At 44.0% G+C, this 11,195-nt stretch overlaps 3 protein-coding genes across 4 annotated transcripts; 2 read left to right on the forward strand and 1 right to left on the reverse strand.

Annotated features, from left to right (window-relative positions):
- Positions 1-51: 51 nt before the first annotated feature.
- Positions 52-3,769, forward strand: LOC6558177 (exocyst complex component 7). The gene is made up of 7 exons (XM_001984315.3): positions 52-305; positions 367-881; positions 2,013-2,077; positions 2,143-2,873; positions 2,946-3,268; positions 3,330-3,463; positions 3,527-3,769. The coding sequence occupies exons 1-7, from the start codon at positions 92-94 to the stop codon at positions 3,627-3,629; spliced, it is 2,085 nt and encodes a 694-aa protein (XP_001984351.1). The 5' UTR covers positions 52-91; the 3' UTR covers positions 3,630-3,769.
- On the forward strand, positions 1,113-1,872 carry LOC116806540 (protein matrimony). Its single transcript, XM_032743510.2, has one exon. The coding sequence runs from the start codon at positions 1,153-1,155 to the stop codon at positions 1,747-1,749; it is 597 nt and encodes a 198-aa protein (XP_032599401.1). The 5' UTR covers positions 1,113-1,152; the 3' UTR covers positions 1,750-1,872.
- On the reverse strand, positions 3,656-10,479 carry LOC6558709 (agrin). 2 transcript variants are annotated; one of them, XM_032743509.1, is made up of 5 exons: positions 9,670-10,479; positions 9,295-9,467; positions 4,682-5,723; positions 4,401-4,598; positions 3,656-4,337 (listed from the first exon to the last, which is right to left on the reverse strand). In XM_032743509.1, the coding sequence occupies exons 2-5, from the start codon at positions 9,422-9,424 to the stop codon at positions 3,794-3,796; spliced, it is 1,914 nt and encodes a 637-aa protein (XP_032599400.1). In that variant the 5' UTR covers positions 9,425-9,467; positions 9,670-10,479; the 3' UTR covers positions 3,656-3,793. The 2 variants fall into 2 exon arrangements, with proteins under 2 accessions (XP_032599400.1, XP_001984350.1); XM_001984314.3 differs by lacking the exon at positions 9,670-10,479 and having other exon boundaries at positions 3,669-4,337; positions 9,295-9,491.
- Between the last annotated feature and the right edge of the window lie 716 nt (positions 10,480-11,195).

The raw sequence follows: 11,195 nt of genomic DNA on the forward strand, positions 1-11,195 counted from the left end.
AGTATCGATAGCAATGTTAAGCAACAGCTGATCTGTTAAGACTCTGGTATGAGTGTGTTTCACTTTGCTGGTGTAGTGCAAAATCAAAACAATGAATAATTTGGATAGTTCGGTGCAAGCGCATAACAAATTGGAAAAGGAAACAACCAATTTAGTACTACTAAAAGATCGTGTAGACAAGTATCATGATCTCTCCACGCAAATGTCCAGCATACTTACGATCTTCGAGAAGCGTTTGGGCAACTTGGAGCAAACCATTCTGCCAGTCTATCAGGAAACGGAACAGTTGCAGAAGCGACAGCAGAGTAAGTAAAATGATAACTGAAAGCAATTTAGTGTTGACAACGCCCCATTCATTCATTCCAGATTTGGAGGCCACTCTGAACTGCCTGGAGAGCGTGCTCTCCCACTACGATGTGTCACAGGAGGTTTGCCAGCTCATTCATCAGGGCCCCATCGAGGGCAACATTGGAGCATTTCTGGACGCGTTGGCCAAACTGCGTGCCGCCATGGATTACTTTCTGCACAATAATTCACAGAGTGTGGAACTGGAGAACGTGACCAGTTTGTTTAACACTGGCTGCGAGGGTCTCAATCAGCATTACAGCATGCTGCTAAAGAAGCACAGTGCACCGCTGAAGCCAGTGGAACTATTGGATCTGATCTACATCGAGGATGATTCATCCAGCGATGAGTTTACATCATTTCGCCAGCTATCGCAGAGCACTCGCGAGGAGCTATTCACCATATCGCTGTGGCTGGAGCAGAATATGCGTGAATACACACAAATTTATGCAACGGAGCGTGGAGATGTCGTTTTGCGCTCTCTGCAACTGCTAAAGGATCATCAAAAGAGCAGCAGCTGGGGCAACGAAGCATTGGTGAGTACTATTTGGATAATATTTTAAGAGTGGGCCACTCTACTTTGTTGCTCAAAGAGCGAAGTAGTTTTATAGTGAATGCAACACTGTATTTAGTAAAAAGTTCGTCTAACGGCAGTTTTCCCAAAAGCTTTAGCTAATTGCAAACGAAACTCAAACTTCGTCGCCATTACTAATTGAACACTTTTCAAGAGCGCATCGTGTTTTTTTTTGTTTGTGATTTTTGTCTTTGTCTTGTGTAAATTGTAAATTGATAAAAAACCAAAAAAAAATGGCGGAATTTTGCTCACCGAAAGGCAGATGCCCATTGGCAGTCAGACGCTCGAACAAGACCAAAGAGCCGACCTTTCGGAACACGCTGACCGTGGGAAACCTCAATGTGCGCTGCTCCACGCCCATCTTGGGCCACGTGCGATCGCCCAATTTGTCACCCATTAATGATGTGCGCACGGTGATAAGTCCAGCATCTCCAATGATTTTTAGAAAATTGAATAAACAACAAGATAAAAAGTCGGCAGCTATGGCAAAGCAATCAGGAAAGAAGAGCAATGGGAAGGATGAAGATACCAACATGAGTTTGGACAACTTCTTGGATGACTCAAGTACCGGCACCCCGGAAACATCATTGTGCCGGGAGACGCGTCGTCGTTCGTTGCAAGCTACGAATCACTCGTTTGTCCTCAATCATGCCACCAATGTGAAGGAAGTGCTGATCCTTGTCGGCCTGGAGACCTATCTGGATAAATTCGATGCATCGCATATGGATCTGATCGATTTGGTGTCCATGAAACGTGATGATCTCAAAAGAATAGGCGTGCGCAAGGATGAAGACTGCAATCGCATACTAGAAGCCCTCAATGATATCTGATCTTTGTATTCCCAAAGCTGTCAAGCTATCGCCGGCTGATCCGCTTGCCAAGCTATCCAGCATTTTTATATATCTATTAAGAATTAAATCGAAATTTTTGTAAACAACGGAATAAATTCCAATTTATTAAATTTTATGTTCCTCACATTATTAAAAAGTCTTTTCAATATCGCATGATTACTGTATATATAAAGTTTCAATAGGAAACACTACAAAAGTTGATTGGCTTCTCTTTCTTGACTTTATTCGGCTGATTTTTACAGAGATCACGTCACAGCGGTCGTCAAAATGAGCCTAAGAAGAACACCTCGGCGCGACTGCAGCAAATGTAAGAGTTCCTCATCTGCAGATGTTTAACGATAGCAACTGATTCAATACCTTTTTGTCTTGCAGCTTTGAGAAGAAGGCCAACAAGTTGTATTTGCGGGCCACACAAACGTTTGAGCAGTCCACCGGGTTCTCCATTAAAAAGGCCTCCTCACACTCGGATCATCTGACATCCGAGGATATGCTCGATGGCGATCAGGAGTTGGACAAGTATTTGGTCATGTTGCTCGGCCTGCAGCGTTTACTCAACTGGGAACGCGCCATTATGCGCGACATTATACCGCAATCCAAGCACAATGAGGTCTTTGCACGTCTCGCCTACAATGCCATCGAGCTGGTGGTGAAGGATGCGGAGGTCATCACACAGCGCATCCTACGCTGCATTTCACGCAAGGAGTGGACCTCAGCGTTGGGTATTTTCTCGGCACTGAAACGTGTCATCCTCCTGCAGCCGGACATTGAGCGCACCTACGATGCCGCCCAGCGACAACAGTTGACCAAAGTGCTGAACAAACTGCAGCAGACTGGCGCCAAGGCATTGGAACACTTCCTGGACGTTGTCAAGGGCGAGTCGAGCACCAACATTGTCGGCCAGAGCAATGTGCCCAAGGATGCCACCGTGCACGAACTGACCTCAAATACGATTTGGTTCATCGAGCATTTGTATGAGCACTTTGATGTAATTGGCGCCATACTTGCCCAGGATGTATTGTACTCCACGCAGCTGGATACCATACTGATGAAGAAGGCACTGCCCGGCGAGGAGCGCAACAAGGCACTCTTGGCCATATACATAAGTGAGATCAGTTCTTGTATCTACTATCATCAATGTATTTAATGTATCTCTTTTTTTTTTTGTTGCTTTGCAGAGAAAGCGCTCGCCGAGCTCAATCTATCCATAATGAACAAGTGCGAACAGTATAATGATCAGGCAACGAAGCATCTATTTAGACTTAATAACATACATTATATACTCAAATCACTGCAACGCTCCAATCTGATTGATTTGGTCACGTTGGCAGAGCCGGAGTGTGAGCACAGTTATCTGGAAATGATACGTGAGCTAAAGACGAGCTATCAGAAGACTTGGTCGAAAATGTTGGCGGGTATTTACTCGGTCGAGGAGCTGCCCAAGCCAGTGGCTGGCAAGGTTAAGGACAAGGATCGCAGTGTGCTCAAGGAGCGCTTCTCGGTGCGACAAATGCTTGACCCAAACTTAAGTCAACAACTTCTAACAAATTTTTGTTTTTCAGAACTTTAACAAAGACTTTGAGGAGGCTTGCAAAATACAGCGTGGCATTTCCATACCTGATGTCATCTTGCGTGAGGGCATCAAGCGGGACAATGTGGAGCACATTCTGCCCAATTACAATCGCTTCTTCGAGATGTAAGCTAGAAAGTAGTTGACTTCAATTGCATTTAACTACTTAAATTTATATGTATATTGCAGGTATGCCGCTGTGCAGTTTAGTAAGAATCCTGATAAGTATGTCAGATATCGGCCGCACGAGATAAATGCAATGCTTAGCAAGCTATTCGATGACTCTGCCTAGGCAGATAGCAGCAAACCATTCCCAAATTTATACGTTCGTTCGGCTTTTTAATTCCAACACAATAAATATCGATTTAAAAAAAATATACAATACAATACGTAATAGACTGTAGCCTAAAAATATTAAATGCCATTGTAAAATTGTAAATAACGCCCGACAATCGATTAGTAAAGGAAATTGGTTGAGGGCGCCTCGGGGCGTCCACAGGCGCCATAGTGATGCACAGCCACCGTGCTATTGGTGCGACAGTTCTCGATGTCCAGGAAGCAGTCATTCAAATATGTCTTGTTATCATTGCCACAAACCGGCTCAAATTCCCGGGGACAGATGCGGGCACAGCCCTGGAACTGGAAGGCAGCCAGGCAACGCTTGAGTGGCACGACAAACACATGCTTGCCACAGTTCTCCTTGCGCATGTGACACTCGGATTTGTAGAACTTGTTATCCGAACCACAAACAAAATTCGGCGGCTGGGCATCACAATCGGAGTCACAGTCGACGGTTAGGGCGCAGTTCTTCAAGGAGACGGGCACCACGCGCAGATTGCAGGTGCGTCGCTTGAACTCACACATGGAGGCGAAGGTGTTGCCATCGGAGCCACAAACCGGCTGCTGTCGCATATCGGCACGTGTGCACGCATCTCCACAGTCCTTGGCCGGTGAATTTAGATCCGTGCAGGGACCAATATGCGCCAGATTAACGCCGCGTCTACAAACACGAGTCCAACGATACAAACACAAACAAGGATTTTGGTATACTCTGATCACTTACAAGCAGGTGGCGTGGGCGAGTTCACACTCATTATTGTAGGTTTTGGCATCGGTGCCGCAGAGTTTGTCGTTGCGCTTCGAGCTGAATATGGAGCCAAAGAGATTGTTAAAGTCCTTGCAGGGCGGTAGCTGCTTGCAGCGTGTCAAGCGATTTTTGCACTTATCCATGCTCATCTTCTGTATGGACTTGCGTTGCGGTCTGGAATACAGTTTGTAACTATTGCATTTAGAATCAGCACTACATAATTTAGTTAACTGCATATTTATGCGCTTAAGACTTACCCACAGTTGAGCATCTTCAGCTCACAGAGTGATGAGTAGATGTTGCCATCGCTGCCGCACACATACTGGGATGTGGCATCCGCATCCGATTTGGGGCACTCGGTTGGGCACGTCTCGGCTGCCGATTGACTGCCATGTCGTTCTTGTGGCATGCAGAAGGAGAGCGGCACCTCGAACACATGCTTGCCACAGTTGGTGGAGCGCATCTTGCAGGGACTCGCATAGAGGCGACCATCGGAGCCACAGGTGGGCCTTGCCACACGCCAACAGGACTCGCGACACATCCGCGTCGATTGGCAGTGCTTGCGACTGGTCTTCACCACACCTTGGCCACACGTATGCAACTTCATCTCGCACGTGGAATTGTAAACGTTGCCATCGGAGGCACAAATGGGTCCATCCTTGGGAGCACTGTTGCAGTCAACGGGGCAGGACTCGCGCTGAGCACTGGTGTTGCTGCAAGGACCCACATGCGACAATTTGACGGCGGCCAGACCAACACGACAGGATTGCACGCGCAGCATGCAGCGATTTAGATAGGTGCGTCCATCGGTGCCGCACACTGGATCCTTTTCGGTGGTGCAGCGATGCTTGCAATCGGAACCCTTGGAACGCTCACAGCCATCGCGTACATCTTTGATCAGGGAGACACCGTTGCGGGAGCAGGTCTTCTTGCGCAGCTCACAAAGATTGGCATAGATGAGGCCATCGCTGCCGCAGACGGGCTCAGCGCCCACCGTCAAACTGGGCGGACAGGACCGCGGACAATTGTTGTTGCCCCCGCTGCTGGAGGCACTCGACGCCCGATGCTGCCGGCCCAGACTTAGCTGCTGCTGCTGATCCGCCTCCTCCTGCAACAGATTCTCTAGTGCTGCCGCCGCTGCTCCTGGCGCCTGCATCAGCGTCGCCGACAACTCAGGCTGTGCATCCTGGCGATATTGGATCAACAGCGAATCCGGCGCTGCATCCGCGTTGCGGTAGCGTATCACAGGCGCCTGTGCCGGCAGTCTAATAATCTTAATGGGCGAGTCTGTTACGGCGCCTACAAAGACACAGAGTATGAAAGAGAGTGTGTGTTTTTGTGAGAACGAGAGCGAGAGAGAGATAGAGATAGATATAGAGACAGAGAGAGAGAGGGGGGAAACAGTTCTGTTCTGTTTGCTTCGTTCGACATGCGGAAGAGCCGCCACTGGGCATATCAATTTCGGATTAGCTTCCAACTCAGGCAAAGTATTTTACGCAGTTGCCAGTTTCACATTTGTTGCTTGGCCCATGGGGCAGCTGGCTGCGTGTCGTGCCACGCAAGTGCTGCTCATCGCAAAATACTATCCCAAGAAATCCACTTGGGAACACTTCCAAGTTTTCAAACAGCCATAACTCTGTCAAAACTTAAATTTTGAAAAGCAAGGGATTTTTAATTATGGATTGAACCCTAGAATAATACTACATTTAAAGTTGGAAACTCTAGTTCAAGCTGGAAATTATACGCTCAAAAAGTGCCTGAAAACAAGGGTCCAAATCTTCCACAGACATAACTTTCAAAAACTAGAGTTTTTCTTTGGTTCATGATTAGATCCTTAAAATAATACTACATTTAAATTCAAAGCGTTCCAGAACTATGATTGGAAACACGTTTTTTTACTAAAAAGAAAAACTAAAATCGATTATAGGCTCGTATGCTCCACAGTTATAAGTTTGCCAACACCTTTCCCCTTAAGTTTTTGATCACGTACAGGTTTCGACGACTAGTTGTGTAATTTGCATAGTCCGCCATTAGCTTGGGAGTTAGTAGATGGTTTATGAGAAATCACTAAGAGCAGCGTTCCATTAACGGCACAAAGCCCACACACACAAACAGACAAGTATTTAGTTGATACGTGTGTACTATGGTGGGTACTATCAATGACCTCCATCTATAATTACGCTCGCTAATCCCCATTCAGAAATCTAGCTGCTAAAATTGCAAGTGAAATTTTCACACTAATTGCCAACGGCCCCAGCCGAAAAATCTCCGTCTTTAGAGTCGCCATTGTCGTCGTCGTGGTCGTCGTCGTGGTCGTGGTCGTCGTCGTGATCGGATGTTAGCCTACGTTTGGATTTTTTATTTGCAAAGAAAGCGGACGATGCCAGAGGAAAAATAGACTCGAGAGCAGCAGCAGATGTAGAAATCTATTAGCGTTGCGATTGCTTGCTTGAGATAATTGAACCCACGTTCATTATTTCAATTTGCACCAGCTGCGTTAAAAACAAAAGCAGCTAGATAAATATTAATAATAAAAAAAACAAAAAACAGAAGACCAAAAGACATAATCCAGACGAAGTCGCATTCTTGGCATTTTTAGTGCCCACAAGTGGAGAAAATTAAGCGGCGTTAGAAATTAATACAGACATCTAGGTCCATGCCGAGTACGCATATGTATACTTATAGTCCATAGTGTTGCCCCCACATGCTACGTGCCACATTCCAAGAGCAAGAGGCACACAGCTCTGACACTCTGGCTCCTGCTATCGGATGCCATCAATTGCAAAAAAAAAAAACAAAAACTAAAAAAAGAGCGCATAACGTATAATTTTCAAAAGTGGCAACCAACAACAAAAGTAACAACAGCAGCCGCAGCACAGATGCTGGGCAGGCTTAGGCCAGTGACGACATGATATGTGTGCATGTTGTCGCTATCTATGTTGCTGCAACAACTGCTGCTGCTGCTGCTGCTGCTGCTGCCCCCACATATCATGGCAGTCGCACAGTGGGCGCAGATTCTCATGCAACAATTGCAAAGCCAACATCCAGCAGGCAATAATTATTAAGTGATTAGCTAAAAGCCACTCCAAATTGCGGTGCTGGAAAATGCAACAGGAAATTCAAAGAGCCATTAATAGAAAGGAAAAACAAAAATACCTGGCTTTGAGTATAGACATAGAAAGGACAGAAATGTGAAAGATATTTTTAGCGATCTAATACCCGATTCAAATTGCCACAATCAGGTTATTGCTTATTTGTGCCAGGAGAAATTCTTCTTAGAACCGAACACATACATTCTGAAGAGATTGACCTTAACCCAGCTGTTAAATGCATATTACGTTTGCTGATACTCGATTGTTCAATAAAAAAATACAAAATCTGTCATGGCTTGATCGAGTCATCTATTGATCCTGAACAAAAGAATATTTATACTTTCTTCTGCCTTTCATATACTTTTTCACAACTTCATTACACTCCTTTTGCCATTTTTACTTTGTTCTGAGTATAATAAATGATTTCGTATAAAGTAGCATAGAAGGAAAGACTTTCAGAATAAAACTTAGCAAGAGATATAGAAAATATATTAGAAAAATTATAAATATTTCTAAGAAAAATGAGAGAAAGTCAGCGCTGTTGGAACTGATTGACAGTTTTTAATCAGTAAGTTTAGATATTTAATAAAATAATCAGACAATGCTTGAAGCGATATCACGAATATAAGGAAATATAATACAAATATATAAAACGGAAAGTTTGAGAATAATAAATAAGGGAGTTATTTACACTACAAATAAAAAACAACCATTGCAATCAATCTGATTGCTGATCTGCTTATCACAGAATCACACTGGCAACAACACAGCAGGAACACTTAGTCATCTGGTTAAATTGGTGATGAATGAAATAATGTCGTGATCTTTACACCGAAGAATTTCGATATTTAATTGAATGACGATCGTGTCGAACGAGTAGAGAATAAACAAATCGCTGACTGTAACAATTGCCACAGGTCAACCTCTTTGGGGGTGACCTCATAAGGCAATCAACCAAATGATTCGCTGCTCTCCTCAATGCACATGCTCCACTCCAATTTGAGACCGTTCCAACCGGCTGCGGTAACACTGTGGCATGTGGTGTGCCACACTGGGTTCAAGTCTCTTTTGCTGTGCGCTGCTGCACAAGAGCAAGTTTAATGAATTTATTTGAATGTTGGACAAATTGTGCACGACCAACAAATTTACGAGCCTGTTTGGATTTACTTCGATGTGTATGTGTGTGATTTGTGTTTTATACAGAATGGGAAGGGGGGTTTGATCATGGGCACATGCCACACACATAAACACAAACACACAGACAGACACTCACCCGCCAGGGGAGGGGGTCTCTGATGTGTGTCAGCTTTACATTCACTTTGTACTCGTACCTTAGATATTAATTGCTGCCGCCGGTGCTAAGCAGAAGACAACAGCGTTGTTGGTTGTGCTTTCTACCAACTGAGTGGCACAGCTGTTGATCATGATCTTGCCACACTGACAAAAATAAAAGGGCACTTTAAGTAGCTGCACTTAAATTACAATATATTCAAATCTTTTGGAAATTTTGAGCAGGTTCAGTTTTTTCGACCACACTTTTTAAAAGCTTTAATCAGACCAATTACTTACTTTAAATTATGAATTTTTTAAAATTAATTCACTAAAAATTTGCTAATCATTTCAAGGATTTATTCGAAATTTTACAATCTATCAGAACCCATCTCAAATCAATCAAAATTCATCCTAGCCATATAATATTTTTCTGTGCACAGCTCCCGTTGGACGTCATGGTTTGTTAATTTAGTGTAATGGTTTGGCTACATACAATTATGACTTACCATTAGTAAGCGTTGCCGTTAGCATGAAAGCCAGCAGTGCGCCAAACAGCTGACGTTGGTACTTTAGCCCAAAGCGGTACTGCGACTGCCATTGTTGAGGCTGCGACTGCGGCTGGATCGGGCACATCATTTTCACTGTCGACTGCACTTTCCTGGCCTAGGCTAGACGTCTACTATATATGTATGTATATATATATATGTATATATATATGTGTGCGTGTTTGTATATTATTGTGTGCGTGACTACGACGCTTTCGCTCGTTAACAATTGAAATAGAAGCAGTTACTATTGTTGTTGCTGCTGTTGCTTGCTTCTCAAGTTCAGCACTAGCTATGCGACGGCGTGCAAAGATCACGACACGACTTCGAACTTACGTTAAAGAAAGTTTTTTTCGTTTGTTTTTCCAGTAGCTCTTCCCTCTGCCTGCTATGCAAGCGAACTGGTGCAAGCTTCAGGCAGAAGCTGGCGATGCTAGCGTCGCTGCTACTACTGCTGCCAATGCTCACAATTAACGGTTGTCGCTCTCTTTGTGGTTCTCGCTCATTTGAGAGTTTTGCGCCTGTTGCCCTTTTATGAGTTAATTCGTTCGCTGCCTATTAAGCATTAAGCACTAAGCATTAAGCGACGCTTTGCGGTTTATATTTAACAGCAGCAATTACGCATGAAAGACTCCTCCTGCTGCTTCTAACACTCGACGTGTATTTCTTCGGTTTGACCTCTCGCACAATGTAGCATAATTTCTTTTTTATCGCCCTGCCTCTTTTTTAGTTTTTTTTTTTATTTTTGCACGTTGCCTTAATTCGATTTCAATTACGAGTGCGGCTTTTGAAGTTTTACCACAGTTACCGTTTGTTCAGTCGTTCGTTCTGCGGTTGCCTTTTCTTTTCTTTTTTTACTATTATTATATGCACACAAAGTATCTTTTCATCAGAGTTCTTTTCAGTAGTTCGTTACTCTTTTTTTATTTTATTTTATTTTATTCCCTAAGCGTAAGCGTTTGAATTTGATTTTGATGCGCGCTCGCTGAGTTTCGCATGCGAAGTGATCGCTGTGAATGTGAATTGTGGTTGTGTTGTGGAGATGCTGCTCCCCGCCTCGCTGTCGACGTTGACGTTAGCGTTGACGTTACAGCGACTGCATTATTTATTGTTGTGCTCGCTGCACTCTTTTCAATGAATGAACACACACAACATATGCGACGTACGCGCAGACACACACAGACACAGTTACACTTACGCTCGAGCACACTTATGCTCCTTACACACACACACACACACGCACGCGTGCTTTGGTTTTTACACATTCATAAAAATTATAAGCTTTTATTGTTTGAGCTGCGTCTTTTGTTGTGCGAGATCAACTCGAAGACGATTGCAGCTCCAGCTCCAATTTCGTATGCGACGCAAAAAGAAGGCTACTGCTGTTGCGAACGACACGAGAGAAAGGTTTGAATGACACTCACACTCGAATTTGCAATGCCATTTATATGAGTGAAAGGCAGCCGCAGCGCAGTCGCTGCGCAGCCGACGTCTTTCGGGCGCCGCACAGTGGTGAGCACCGACTGGGCAGACATTCTAAACACATCACTTTTGGTCTCAGTTGGCCACTTACAATTGATATCCAATTGGTATAAATAAGTTGTTTCTTTTGTTTTTCTTTGTGCTTGCTAAATATTTTGTTTTTTTCTTCAATTAGTAAAACTTTCAGTCAAAGCAGCAATAAAATTAGGTATTAAATTTGTGTTGCTTCTTTTTTATGGATATATATATTTAAATTAAGTGCGATTTTGAATTTAAATTTCACCTCCGTAATTGCATGGTTAAAGAGATAGGCGGATTTAAGATCAAAGAAACATTTGGACGGCCCGCAGTGGGATACACGGGCCTAAATAGCTTCTCGT

Source organism: Drosophila grimshawi, unplaced genomic scaffold, assembly GCF_018153295.1.
Source record: "Drosophila grimshawi isolate 15287-2541.00 unplaced genomic scaffold, ASM1815329v1 contig_44, whole genome shotgun sequence".
NCBI lineage: Eukaryota > Metazoa > Arthropoda > Insecta > Diptera > Drosophilidae > Drosophila > Drosophila grimshawi.